This window comes from Haliaeetus albicilla, chromosome 16 (assembly GCF_947461875.1).
Source record: "Haliaeetus albicilla chromosome 16, bHalAlb1.1, whole genome shotgun sequence".
NCBI lineage: Eukaryota > Metazoa > Chordata > Aves > Accipitriformes > Accipitridae > Haliaeetus > Haliaeetus albicilla.
Genome location: NC_091498.1, coordinates 23,398,637 through 23,413,836, shown reverse-complemented (window position 1 = coordinate 23,413,836; position 15,200 = coordinate 23,398,637). Strand labels below are relative to the sequence as shown.

The window sequence follows — 15,200 nt, the reverse complement described above, 5'->3', positions numbered from 1 at the left end:
ATGACTATGATAACTTCTTTAAAGGTAATAACATTCCAAGTTTCTGTAAAATGTGATGAAATTCAAGTGCAAGTGGAAATAAAAATATCCTATTTGTAGTCTTGTATTGTGTATATATACTGTCAGAAGAGGGAAATATGCCTAGGTCTGAGCAGTCCCGTTCTGTCCTTTTGCTACTTTATCATGCTTTTTCTTCTTCCTTTAAGAAACAAATATATTTGAAACTTTTTTTTTTTTTTTTACTTTATAGAGCCAGTATTGTGCAGAAGCGCATAATTTATTTTCAAGATGAGGGTTCTCTCACCAAAAAAATTTGTGAACAAGGTAAGGTAAAGTAAAACATCCTTCTGACCTTGTAATGTTCTACATATTTCTCTTAACTCGTTATATCAAACTAAAATTTTGAGGCCTGGAACAGTTTCATCCAGGTTCAAATTTGGGATCTTCCATTCAATTATGTCCATCCTTCCTTCCTCTAAATGTGATTTTTGCAACTTTTTACCTGGTCTTCATGTGAAAGCCGTTTGTCTCCAGGGCGCTTAGTTTATTGAATCCTGGGCTATTTCATCCTTTCCTAAACCTAAGCATTGCAGTTGGTTATTGCATCCCACTGGAGAATTTATATGCTTTGGCTGTCCAGAAATTTCAAGCCTATTGTGTTTAGAGATAAAGTGCGGTTTTGTCTATATCAGATAAGAACCAGAAACAAATCCGTTTTGAATCTGAAGACAACTGAAATAGTACAGCCTTCTTATTGAAAAATGTAGATTTAAATCATTACATCCACTTATAAATATGACCCAGGTATTTCAAGGTTCTAGTTTAGTCTAGTGTAGCCCAACTTAAAAAAATAACGTGTTTAAGTCAGATTTAGTTACTGGAATATTTATTATGGCAACTTTGCTCTCATCTGTTGATTTTGAGTTGTAACTGTTTTCAATGGGTGCCTTGCTGCTTTTTCAGACTCAGCCTCAGAAGGTGTGACTGACAAACCAATTCTAGACTGTTGTGCCTGTGGAACGGCCAAATACAGGCTAACTTTTTATGGAAACTGGTCAGAAAAAACACACCCCAAAGATTTTCCACGTAAGTATCATTCTTCTACTATTGTTGTACCATACGGAGACTGTGAAGATGTTGGAGCTTATTGTATGACACAACAGTACTTATTTACAGCTCTCCAGTGTAAATTATGACATATATGGAATACTGCTAATGTTCAGTATTGAAAATCCATGGATCTTTCTGTGAATGCTATACATTACAAATAAATTCTATTGATTTGCCTGACAGTTTGCACTGAGGTGTGTATGAGATCACATTTTCAAGATTTCTTTGTGGTGAGAAAAGGTTACTTTTTCAAGCTTAGACTGGCTTATAATGTAAAGCTAGGAAATGAGATTTTAAGAAAAAATGCCACAAAGGATGGGCAACACACTAACGTTTTGATTTACAACCATGCCAATCTAGTCTGTATGTTTTCCTTCAAAGTCTTTTGAAAGATTCTGGTTAGTTTTGGTGAGCCCTGAATCTTGCTGCCCAAGGACATTAATGAGATATATAGACCTTAGAGTATTCCATCTTCTTTGTCTTTGTTGGTTGAATAGACAGACAAAATACACATTCTGAGCTTTGCCTGTCTGGATTTTTAAAGTTTCTGAACTACGGAATCAGTATTCTTGTTGCAATAACCCAAATAACTGTAAAAAGCTAAAGTTACAAAAATATGTGTATTATGCATTTGTTCTTTCATTACTGATTCCACAGTCTGTGGCAATAAAGGCTAGGAAATTATTTGAGAACGTGAATCACATTTACTGGTCTTTCAACTTTGTTATGTTGTCTGTGGCTGATGTTTATTATGTAGACTTTATATGTAGATTTTTAAAAATTTTATTGCTGTTATTGTCACAGTGTCGGAATATCATCATATAACTCAAATATGGTTTGTGTGTCAATCAGCTCATAGTTTTAACAGCCTAAGCAGTATTGCAATTTTAAATTGAATGTAGCATTGTTTAAATATTATTTGTCAGCATAATACATGGGAGATAAAATAAGCCAAAACCAATAATTGCAGGAATGCTCTTTTAGGCTATTGGATGATTTATATATTGCTGAGTGTGACACTTTTTATGCATTATTTGTGTGGATTCAGCTGGTGGTTAGAAATAAGGTATGAGAAAATGATTGAAAACTATAAAGTTACTTGACTTAATGATGTAATATTGGGGATAAATGGCCTTTTCTTTTAAATCCAAGTGAGTGAACACATGAAGAGCATGTGTGCATGACTGAAAGTAAGCAAGTTGCAATAGCTTGCCACAATAGTGGACTCTGTAACTGGGGAGAGAGCAGTCTACAAACTGGTGAATTATATTAATGTTCTACTTAACTGGAAAAGTGAAAAGATAACTGTATAATACTAGCAGTATTAAGCCCTGTAATAACAGCTGCTAAGATTTTACATTGAAATTTCTGAAAGTTCAGAAAAAGGTCTCATCCAGATGTAGTGATATTAAAAATGAAAACTCATCATCAACATTATTCTTCAAAATATTGAACTTGTGCAGTAATTACATTAAAACAAAATGTTACACATGATGGACTGTGGTAAATCACTGATTATTTGCCAAGTCATCACATAAAAAATTCGGCTGTACTCTTACAGCACCAGTATGGCTGAAATCAAAAGCAGATCATAAAACTTATATTCTGTATCTTTTCTTTAACTTACTCTCTGGCTTGCTTTAAAAAACATTAAATAATATGTACTTCGTTGCTTAGCTTTTCTCCAAAGAACTGCTTTTGCCAAGTAAAGTATTTTCTTTTGCTATTACGCAGAAATGTTTCTGGAAGGTACAGTGCAAAACTTTTAATTCTGGGAAACTATTTTGAGGTTTTCACAGATTCCATGAAGGAGGAATAATATTACGTTTATTATACCAGTGCAATTAAAATACGTCTGTTCCATTAAATTTAAAAGCATATTGTCTGTTTAGGAGTTACCAGACGCACCTACTCTATAAGGCACTGCTTAGAATGAAACCACTGCAACACAATCTTGTTCTGAGTGTGCCAACCGTAGAGTGAATGGAGAGAGGTGTACCACAGCTGTAGAAAGGGTTCAAAAACTAATTCTCAAAATAATTTTGCTTTCGTGGATCTCAGACTGAAAAAAATATTTTTTTTTTTCTGATTTGCAAACTGAAGCTTACAAAAGCGAGCACGCCTTTCAGGTAATTTTTGCAAGTTATGTCAACTCCTGATAATAGGACTAGTGGAAGCTGAGTATTTAATTTGTTATTAAATCTGGTTCAAGGGGATCTATTAAATTTCCTAACACATTTTGCCACTCAAAGATTTGTATTCACATATGCCCTGTGACTTAAAAGCATTTATTCTCTTTGGGTATTACCCATATATGATAATAGAAATATATATGCTCTCCATCATGATTTTGTATGGCACATCTATGAAGTATGTCAGAGGATACATCCTCATGTTGCGATGACACCTTGATCTTTATGCAAAAATACACATCTAAGAGTGTAAATTGAGAAACTACTCATACAAAAAAGAAGTGAAATAACACCATTGGAAAGCTGTCAGTATTCTGTTTGCTGTCTTAAGGATTGGATAGTGATGTTGGACTGGTGATGCAAAATAGCTCTGGCCTTGTACTGCTCAGACTATTTCATGTAGAGAAGTTTCTTTGATGTTTAGAGGAAAAGGCATAAGAAATATTGAGTTGCCTCTTTGTTCTCATAAAAAATGGGAGGCTCAAGGTGAGAAGTGAAACATTTGCAAATGTTGCACAGGTTTTTGTAAAAAGTTGAGAGTAGATGTGGTATACTTTGAACAGCTCATTTGGGCAAGTAGGTAGGCCAGGTGCTTTCTCTGCAGAGCCAGTATCTTTAGGCCGAGGTGTTTGGTGGAAGAGGCTGGACTCTGATTACAAAGACATCAGATGTTCTTGTCCTGTTTAGGATAGGGAGTGTGAGAAGCTTTGCAGCACATGGAACAATTAATTATCCATTTTACTAAAGAGTTAAAGGCACGCTGGTTCCTCTCTATAGTGATACATTTTTCTTTTGTAGGGGACTATGTGGAACCTTCTCTCTCAATAAGTTTCACAAAGTGTCACGTACTCTGTTTCAGGGAAAGCTGCTATCTACTTGTGAGATAGTTAGACCTGTGTGCTAGGAAGAAAGAATGGGCAAAACTGGTGGTCCCATCGCTGGAGCTGAATGACAGTATCTCTGTGGTTTGACAAGGTGCCAGTGTATATTTAAGGACCAATTACTAGATCTTAGATCAAGAAACCATGTTCTGACAGTGTAGTCTCTTCAGCTATTACCTCTGGGGGAGGGGAGGTTTAGTTTTGTTTCTTCTTCATTTGGGGCTCAATTACTGATTAGCTTTAATCAATTCTGAAAACATCAAGCCTGCTACAATTCAGATATCATTAGTCCAAGTTTAGCATTAAGGAAACTATGGAGGTTCTGTTTGCTGTGTTGCTAGGCCATCTCCCTCATCTATTCTGCTTGCTATGCTTTTCTAGCTTTTTTCCCCCTACCATTGGTGTTCATTTTTTTATTTCTATTCTATTTTGTCTTCTCCTGTGATTAGGTTCCTGCATCTGACTTTATTCAATTCTCTACACTGTCTTTTTCAATTTCATTGTCCTACCTTTCACATCTTAAATTTGCATTCCTTTTGTTTACTTCATTATTCATTTTTCATTCCTTTATTCTGGTTTTCAGCTGTTTTTACTGCTGCTCTCTACCTTTTGCATTGCAAAGAAAAATGTTAAGTATTGTCTCACTCCATCATTCTGCCTCCCTCATCTCCTACAGTCTTTGCATTGTTACCAGACTGCTTATGTGAGCAGTTCATTTTCTCATCCTTTTCCTTTAAGCCCATATCTTTGCAGAGTGTTATTTGACTTAAGTGAATTAATTTTTATTTCCAGTACTGCGGGACTTCTGTGACTCCTTATTTCTGCTCGATTCTCTTTTCAATTCCATCTGACTTCTCTAACATTTTCTCTTTAAATTTCTACATTTTTTTTCTTTTTCTGTTCAACAAGACAAGAAACAAGAACAGGAATCCTTTTGCCTAGCTCTACAACTCTTACACTATGAGAAATTTCAGCAAGCAAACTCAGTGAATGTAGAAGCACTAAAATTCACTTCTTTGCTCCCTTCCTAAATGAAAGGGAACCCCTAATAATGGTTGGGGTGAGGGTGGGCGAGGAGACATGGTACATGTGTAATTTAAATGTGCAGAAGCAGAAAAAACAGCTATGTCTGTGCCAATAACAGCAGTTCTTTACCAGTATTTCAGAAGTTTTCTGGAAGAAGTGCTGGACATCATTTGCTGCTAGAAAGCAAATGTTTCGCCCCTGTTTCAGCAGTAAGCTGCTCAGGAAGGTTTCTGGCTGTAAGCCCTTTATAGCTCTGTGCCTGATAATGTTTGGGCACAAAGATATAAAGGAAAATCTATAACATTTAATGATAGTGTAATCACGCTTATACGTACACCTTTTGCTGGCAATTTGCTGTCACCACTCAAACACAAATCTAGTAGACTGTTAGAAACCAGTATCTCTCAGTAAGGAAATTACTTGCTGTTAAATCTTCGAGTGACCACCAAAGTCATCCCTTTCAGGTTTCATCCTCAAAAATATTTTACATGGAAACCTAAAATTAAAGGATTCTTGAACTTCCTGAAGAAGTGGTTTTCAGTGAAGAAAAAAATATACTAAGCCTATCTGTTCGGAGGGGATGCTTGATTAGCCAGAATACAATCTTTCTCACCTTTTCTGCCTGTGTTGTTATATCCAATAATTACTGACACTTTATGCTATATTTCTGTAGTTCACTGGCTTGTTCTTATTACTCTAAAGATACGGTGTATCGATGTAGTGAGAACTGACAGCATGCAACACATGCAAAAGCTTGGTACTGGTGAAGACTGGGCACTTTCACTTTAATAAAAAATTAGGAACTATGCTTTGAGGCTGTCTTGATGGTGGTTGTTTTGTTTTGTTTTGTTTTTTCCTCCATGAAAGGACGCACCAACCACTGGTCCGCGATCATTGGTAGTTCTCACTCAAAGAACTACATCCTTTGGGAGTATGGAGGATATGCTAGCGAAGGTGTCAAACAAGTCGCAGAGTTGGGGTCCCCAGTAAAGATGGAAGAAGAAATTCGACAGCAAGTAGGTGTAATTTAGTCCATACTTTAAAAAATGCGTCCTACCTTGGCCTGTGAATGATTTGTCATTGACAATGTCTGTGAATGTCCTTTTGCTGGCTAATTTTCAGTTAAGCAGATTAGGAGATCTGCCTGTCTTTATAGACTCATTCTTACTCTGGCAAAAGTTTTTGTCTGTGGGAGGACAAGTAAGTTGCAGTATTCTGAACTCAGAAAAATCTATGTGTCGTGCAAGGCATAAATCAGAGGTAGAAAAGCAAAATTCATCTTTCCGGGCTTAATCATGAAGAGACTAAGAGTTTGTTGAAGGAATACCATGAAGACGGCAAGCAGTATGCCTTATTCCTTATTGAAGTGGTCATTTTTGGTTTATAGTATATTGTAGTATTTATTTCTTTTTCTCTACACACCTTAGTTGCAATTTTCTGCAGATTCATTCAAGTTAGAAATGCTCTTACAGGAGAGTGAGGTGATTTTTGTTGCTGAGCAGGAAAACTTTACATAATTGCGCTAATAAAATTTGATTAATCAGGATTATGGTTTCAGGGCAAAAGAGCCTTTATAGTGTATCATCTTACAGGGGACTGATTCAGCTGAACAGAAATCATTCTTTCAAATAGTTTATAGATGATTTTCATTTTGTTACATCAAGTAACAAGCAACCAAATAAAATATACCAGGACACAGTGATGATTATTATTAGGATGTCTACCTCCACGAGATTTAAGAACTCACTGAAAACCAAGCTCCGTTATAAGACAGAAAGAATGTAAATATTACATACAGTACAGCAATACATACAATTTTATGTAGATATATGTGTGTGGGTAAGTGCATAAATAATATATAGTTCTGATTGTTCCACATGGGAGAGAAGGCAGAAATTGCCCCCAACAGCTTATCACCTTGTACAGACAAGACAGGAGCAGAAGGGAAACAGCGTTCAGTAAGAACACTTAAAGGCAGAAAAGTTAAAGACAGATCTGGTTTACTGGAGTCGCTGTCAGATTCTGCTTTCCTGACTTTCCCCCCAAATTGATGAAGCGATACAAGTGAGGAGGAGGTCTAGTCCGAGGCAGAATAGTCAGGTGGGGTAGAGGGACACACTGCAGGGGACAGCAAAATGGGAGCCAAAGGGCTTTTTGGGGCATTTCATGTGCCGGCTTTGCTATGCCAGCCTTTAGCATGCCGTGAGAGGTGTGACTTGCTATTTAATTGATATGCAATATTTTTGATGTATTCCTGGGACACTTTCTGCTTCTGCCAAATGTATTGAGAATTAAAGATTTCAAAACAGATGGAATTTTATAGAAGTATTTCTGTTTCAATCATTCAATGCCCATACTTTTTATAAGGCACAAATTTTAACAATAAAATCAAAGTAAATATTGTGAGACTGGAAAATAATACTTTACATTCCAGTAATGAACAAAAATATCTTTCCCTATTAATCATTTTTTTATGTATCATAAGCTTGCTTTCCTTAATTATCTGTTTTTCAGGGAAAATATTCTATTCCTTAATTTTGAGCACATGCAAGAAACCCTCCGTACTTACAATAATTTTTGCTATCTTTGTGTGGATCTTTCCTATATTTCATACTTCTGAATATGAAGTTAGCAAAACTAAAAGCAGGACAGTTCCTGTTCCCAGGCCTCTGCAGCCCTCACCTGCAGCATGCCCACAGTGGGTAATGCACTTCTTACAAGGCCAGACCTGGGTTTGGAAATCTGCTGTGTGTGTCTACTGTGTTTTGTGTGCAGTTTCTTAGGTGAATACATAGACATATATTTATGTAGCTGGCATCTGTGTCATTGACATTATCTAAGGTCTTATTAAGAAAAAGAAAAATCTACCTAAGGATTTTTGTGAATTATTATTAAAAACTTACCGTCCACGTATGAAATGAAGAAAAAAAGGCTTTCTTTAAACAGAGCTTTATTAAGAAGTGTCCTAACAATTATATGTCGTTAACTAAAGATTCTCAAGTGTGAACATTTCTGCTCCCCATTAGACAGACTGCTGAATCATCAGCAGCTTTTCTTCTTGACTGAGCACCTTCCAATGCTCTGTGTTGTTACTGTAAAGAGCCTGTGTGATATTTTTGCATGGATGGTCTTGGGTACTGTAAATTTCCTTTGTAGTTTGTTTATCTCAGAGGACTTAAAGGAACTAATCAGCCTTTTTGTTAAACTTTTCCTGGCAGCCTGGAAGGAAAGCCACAGCACATAAGAGTTTTACTAAAACAATCTGTCAAGTGGTTGATGTGTACAATAGGATAACTCATGCATTACACTTCAGGGGTTATAAATGAACAAACAAAGGATGGAAAAGGAATTATGTGAGCAAAAGAATGTTCACTGACCTCATGTATCTCTGAAATATATTCACTCTTTCACTCTGTTTTCAGAAAGTCTGATGTGTCCGGAACCTGTTATTTGATAAACTGCCTGGACAGAAACAGATACAGAATTTGACAGGGGAATTCTGAATATTGTGATTGCTCTGTTTAAACAAACAAACAAACAAAATGGTTAAAACATGAATCAAAAAGAATAAAGTGTAATGCTAAAATGTCATATCCTAGGCAGATGAAAAAGATTAAAATAGAGACATGGTCATTCCTCTTTGATTTAAATGTCTCACACCTTAAGAGAACTCATTGGGTTTTGCCTAATTATTTTAGGATAAATACTAAGTAATTTTGCCACCAATTTTTTTTAAAACCAGGATAAGTAATATTCTGTACCTTGCCACTATCTCTGGGAAATGCAGTTTGTACTCTCTGCTTATTCCCTATGGGCACGTAGATGACATTCTTACAGTTTTGGCTTAATGCTCTCTGAAATGTCAGTAAGTAGGATGACTTTTTACATGGTCTTCAGTGGCCTCACATTAGAGCTGACTGTACCTCCAGATCTTTGAGAAGAGCAAGTTCTGCTTTCCAGTAAGATGCATGTAAATTTTTTGACACATGATAATTTAAGTTCTGTGAAGACAATTTACTAATTGAAGATGAAACCTGAAATATGCAAAACTTTCTACAGAATTAAATATGTAATTTTTGTGACTCTATCCAAATGTTTATTTTTACAAAATAATTCTGGTTTGGATTTTTTAAAATATATCCATGTAATAACAAAAAAAGAAAAGGGAGTCAAGGTTAAAGTAATTTCATTGTTGGATTGATCCTGATTGATTGATATTTTTGAGAAATGTAATTTCAGTATTTCAGTTGAATAGTTGCCATTTCATCACCTGTTTTGTAACACAGCACTATGTTCTTCCATAGAATAATGAGGTCATTAGATTTTTCTGACTGAAGCTGGTAAATCACCTGAATTACAAAGAGGAATCTGCAGTATATTGATTACTTTTTGTTATAGTGCTAGGCAAATTATTACTGTGTTTACTGAAACAGGCTCAAAATTTTGCTTTTTGAATTATCTGTTATTGTGTACTTATAGAAGTAAAAATTAGCTAACCAACCAGGGTGGTTCAACTGAGTTGCACTTGTGCTTGACAGAACAGCTAAAATTTCTCCCTGAACAGTTAAGCTTCAGAGACCACGACAGCCCTCAAAATGTTTGAGAATAAGACTGCTTTGTACTTGAAAGCTATGATTGCTGCAGAAGTAGTTTAGTCTGTGCTTGTTTAAAGTAGCTAAAAAAAAATCAGTGAAAACATGATGGCTTGGCCTGTGTTTCAGCTGGAGATTAAAACATGCACAGGATCTTAGATTATTTTGCCACGTATTACTATTGATATTTCTGCTACTATTGTTATTCATGGAAACTGGAAGAAATTGGCCAACTGGGATGTCTACCTTTGCTTGCCCAAACCTTCAGTGAACGGCATCAACATACCCTCAGGGTCCCCTTTCTCCTCAGTCCCCAGGAGGGGATTTGAGTTCCCAGCCAGTTTTCAGAGGCACCAGCCTCTCTCTGTTGAAAAGACAGGAACACTTAGGAAATATTAGTATGGCCATAAAGTCTAATATGAAAAGTACAGTCACTGTTCTTACAAATAGTCCAAAAGCTCTCTAGGTTTCTGTGCAAAGCCCACAGAAAGTTTCAGTAGATTTTGGACTTGGCCTAACAGTGAAATAGTAAACTCTGTCCCAGCATAATTTCTACTTTAGTTACAGCCTGACTGCATATTTTTAACAGTGTCTCTAATCTAATTCTGGACAGATCAAGCTGCTTGATTGTAAATTTATATCTAGACTTTTGTTTGCTCGGTTAGACTCCTCTATCGCTCTGTGCATACATCTCTGTTGTGAATTGTGGTACTTTTTATGCCTTTTGAAAATGTTAAGTGGTAGATTTTCCATCCTTTCCTTTTGGAAGATACACCTTATATAATATTTCAAAATCTCTGGCATGTTGGTAATTAGAAGTTTTGAAATGCCTGTTTACTATGCTAAATTTCTGCCAAAAAGAAATTGTCTATTTATGTCATAAAGGGAAGCTTTATCTACCAGTGAATAATTCATGCAACACAGTTCAGAACACCTCTTCTAGGATGGCTTTCATCTTTTAATGAACTTCTGTTGGAAACTGTATTTCGGATGATTCACAGTTTGTGTTGCTTTCTTTAAAAAAACAAACAAAAACTGTTCATCACAATTGCATTCTTTTTTTTAGTACTTGATAATAATAAAGACATGCTTCTCTAATAAGAAATAAAGCTGATGTTGAATGCTGTGCTATTTTGCTCTTTGTGGCCATATGATTAATTGCTGTAAGAATGATACTAACATAGGTCAAAGTACAGCATTCATTTTGAAAAGACACATGTTTAAAAGGTGCCTTTTTTTCTGACAACTATTGAAATACAAAAAAAACTGTTTAAAAATAATATTTCATGTTCTTTTATATCTTACTAGTGACTTATAAGGCAGATACTTAGAGGTCACTTACTTTAAAAGCAAAGGCAGAAAGAGAAAATCAACTTTTTCTGACACAGCAGTAAATAAATAAATAAATAGCGTTTCTACAAATCCCTATTCTTCTGAAGAAAGCGTGGAAAACTCCAAATTTAAATTTCTTCACTGAGTTTTATTTTTGTAGGCTTATATAAACAACATAGTCACTGTATGTTCCCATCAGTAAGCTAGTATTTTGTTTCATTAGTTACTGTAGTCTCTAATTGGAATTACATTGCATAAGTTTTGATTGTTTGTGCAACTGTTAAGCAAACATGTTTTGGCTTTAAAAATAACTAAACATGTGGAATGTTCACTTTGAGGTACCAAAAAGAAAAGAAATGTTCAGCTATGAACGTAAAAAAAAAAGTCATGTCTTTTTTTTGTAAAAGCTTCACTTCCATTTCAGTCAGAAAAACTATTGTTTTGTTGGTGAAAGTAGTCCCTGTAAATGCTGGAAAATATGTATCATTTTTACTAATTCTGAATAGTACAAAGCACCTCCAGTTAGTCTCAAAGCTATTGAAGCTAATCACTCTTTTACAAAATCAAGCTCTGATGAATAAATATTAAGTGGTGTATTATTTCCTGGGCCAAAACATGAAAGATTGAACATACTTTTAATAGTTCATGCAGTCAGCCAATAAAAATGAATAGGAAGATTTGTGGTTATTTGAGTACTCTGAATATATCATTGTGCTATGGATAAGCTCTTAATCATTACAGCACAGTCCTTATGCCACAGTTACTGCGTGTGTGGTTCTTCTATTTGGAGGATTGTGAGCGCTGGCAGATATTGAACACATTTTGTGCAAAACGTTCTTTTTATGACTGTGGTCATCTCCCTGGTTTAGAACACCAGGCAAAATATCATTTTGAAATTGTATTTAGCCTTGGGTCAAAACTTCAGCAAAATAGTGGCTTGGTTAACAATGCTGTTTCAAGTTCTGCCAAGTTGCTTTTTGCCAGGTTTAGCAACAAGAACAGGAAAATGCTGTAAAATTACTGGAAACTCACTCTGTCAGTTGAGTTGTAAATCTTAGTGAAACATTCTGGTTACCAGTGCTCATTTGGATTTGTGGTACATCTTTAATCCCCTTGTATTAGTTATGTACAGAGCTACGCCAGGTGCCTTATTGTCATAGAGAAATGAAGGTCCTTTCTGCTGTTGAAGATCTATGAAAATCAGACGGAGAATTTTTGCACTCGTGATCCAGAAACTGTTAAACCACTGTAGTTTTGTTCTGTGATGGATGGATGTTTCCCTTGGAAGAAACAGCCTTTGCGATTTAACGTGACTGGTGCAGTCATACCACAGAGAAGACACCAGGCTTGTGCTATTGTTTCAAAAGGTCTGTCTCAATATACTGGGGTGTATGATACATTGCAGGAAATTTCTTCATCTACTTAAAATTAGAAAATGTTTTTCAAAATTGTCAGCACTGACCAGACTCCTGTTAGGACATTGTTTTCATACACAATAACCTCATGTTGACTCGCGCACACTGCACGTAGCTGCGCCATGCAAATGTAGCATCAAAAGCTCTTCTCCCCCCCGACATTGAACACCTGGGCTGTGCTCTGTCCATGACCTGATCTCCAGTCTGCTCAGGAATGTGGAATATCTCCCCCCTGGTTAAACTGGCCTTCAGTCCAACATTTCCATTCTAAAAAACCAACTAATTTTAAGGAGTGATATTCTGTCAATGTCAAGGACACTGGTACCCTTCTCAGCATTCCCAGGAGTCAATGGCTGTTATAAGGAGAGCCAGGCATCTCTCTGCCTGCCTCTGGGAGAAGCTGCAGGACGTTGTTGGCTAAAACCTTCTTTCTTAACCCCTTTCCTCAGAAGTTACTGACAATCTCCTATCTTCCCTTATACCTTGTCAGCTGAGGACTGCTGATTGTTTTGGTAATAGACAAGTAGAGATGATGTGGGGGGGGGGGAATCTTTAGAATTTATTTTTTATTTTTGGGGCTTTTAACAGCAGTCACTATTTGATAATAAATAAGGCAGCTTGATTTTTAAAATCCCAGGTTGTGAGCTCTCCTCTTGTTTAATCAATTCCAGAGGTTTCACACCTCTAACTTGTTTTCCAGTCTTTGAAGTTTTGCTGTCTGAATAATTACTCAGTTATTGTAATGAAACAGTTTGCATAACCAAACAATGACTTACGGTTTTATCAGTTAGTTCAACAGTTAGTTTCCCTTTCATTTACCTTAATTTGCCTTGATGCTTATTTTCTTCCAATTATTACAGACCCTCCATTTCTAATATAAAACAGGAAGAAATACAACTTTTCAGTAAAAGCCAGTAATTGGGTTCAATTTGATAAAAAACCTTCAAACAGGGTAGAATTCTTTTTGCAGAAAACAGACCCTTCAAGAAAAAAAATTACGTTTAACTCAAAGACTAGTCTTTCCTCAGTGAATTCTGATGCTAAATCTTGCAGAAATGGGACCAACAAATATTCCTACCCTTTTTTAATGTCTGTAATAGTTGAGAGGCCCATCAAAGCTTATAAAGGTTTTCTCTGCCTCTTTGATAACTGCCTGGATTGCAGTGAAGCAATGCTAGAGGAGGGAAACTGTTGCTTCTGGTAGATTCGTTCATTGGGACAATATGCAATAATTTCAGCTCTCCAGTACATGGACATAAAAGTCACTAGGAAATGTCGTCTGTTCAAGACAATAAGATTGGATTGCTAGACATTATTTGCTAATTTTAAATTCTTCTAAAATGTCTTGCCTTTTCATTTCCTGCAGTGAGATTTTATCATACTGTTCTGCTGTCACAAAATTACTACTACCCTGTAGCAGATTCACCCACTGGAAAGATGCGATGAAATGACTTTCAAATTATTTTCTTTCAGTCTACTACTGTAGTATTTCTAAAATATGGACATTTCAGATGCATGGATTCTTCTTGTGCTGCTAATACTGAGGGACAAACTCCATCTGATAGCAGAAGTTCAGCACTCATAACACCAGACTTTGGTCAGAGAAATCAATCTGATCAGGACTTGCAACTGCTCTGTTTTGGAATGACAGCTCTAAATCCTAACAAGGCACAACAAATTCATTTGAGGAGCGACTCTAGGGCACTCAGGAACTGTCTTAGAGCAGCACAAGCAGAATGTTAAGTAACGTAAACTGTAGAAGAGCTAACACCAATAATGTCAAATTGTTTGACAGGCGTGTACAGCAGATGCTTAGGCTCCTCCTCCCCTGGGAGACACTGCCTAAACTCCTGTTGACTTTAGCAAAGTCTGTTTTTTAAGGGTCAGAGTACCACTAAAAATTAAATTAGGGAAGAGTTTACTTCTCTCTGAATACTTTCATCTGCAGTGGCTTAACCTGTGATTAAAATGCAGTGGCTGCATAGCCAGTGGCATTCAGCTGCCTATTAAGGAGGTGCTGCAAACGCTAAAGAAATGCCTGAACTCTCATTAGCAGCATTTGTCAGGAACCACAGGATCTTCCCTTGTTTTCTCTCTTGTTGCATTGTAAATATTGTTCAAAGGAACAGCATGATATAACAGCTGAAGCTGAAGAGTCCTACTAGCTCATTTGACTTGCAAATTCTTAATTATTCAGATAAATTTTCAACTTAAACAAAAACTAAGGACAACCCCCCCCATAGGCCCCCCCAATATCAAGTTCATTATTCTGGCATTAGCTTTTTAGGGGGGGGTGTTTGTTTAGGAACCTCAGCTCAGAACTCTGTTACTGTGATTATATCAAATGCTTATTTCCACCTAAATTCTAGCAGAACACTCAGAAAAATACCACATACAAATATCGTACATATTTCAAAACCAAATATGGATGCAAATACATGAATGTTACTCGGCCTGTGTCATTTTCTAAGACAGCTTGTCTCCGTTAAATATCTTGGTCACAGATACTGGTTTCAAAATCTACTTATTGTATTTAATGCACAATGAATAGGCATATTCAGGTAATGTGTTACATATGTATTAATATATAATTAATCAATTGGCCCAAGACACTGAAAAGGGAGGTAATTCATCAGGCTTTATTTTGACTTT

General features: G+C 36.2%; 1 protein-coding gene across 1 annotated transcript in view; it reads left to right on the top strand.

Annotated features, from left to right (window-relative positions):
* SPON1 (spondin 1) overlaps nt 1–15,200 on the top strand; it is a 204,437-nt gene that overhangs the window by 65,932 nt on the left and 123,305 nt on the right. Inside the window, exons 4-6 of the mRNA XM_069803959.1 lie at nt 251–324; nt 964–1,086; nt 6,077–6,225. Of these exons, the coding sequence (XP_069660060.1) occupies nt 251–324; nt 964–1,086; nt 6,077–6,225 (346 nt within the window). The remainder of the gene's footprint in view (nt 1–250; nt 325–963; nt 1,087–6,076; nt 6,226–15,200) is intronic.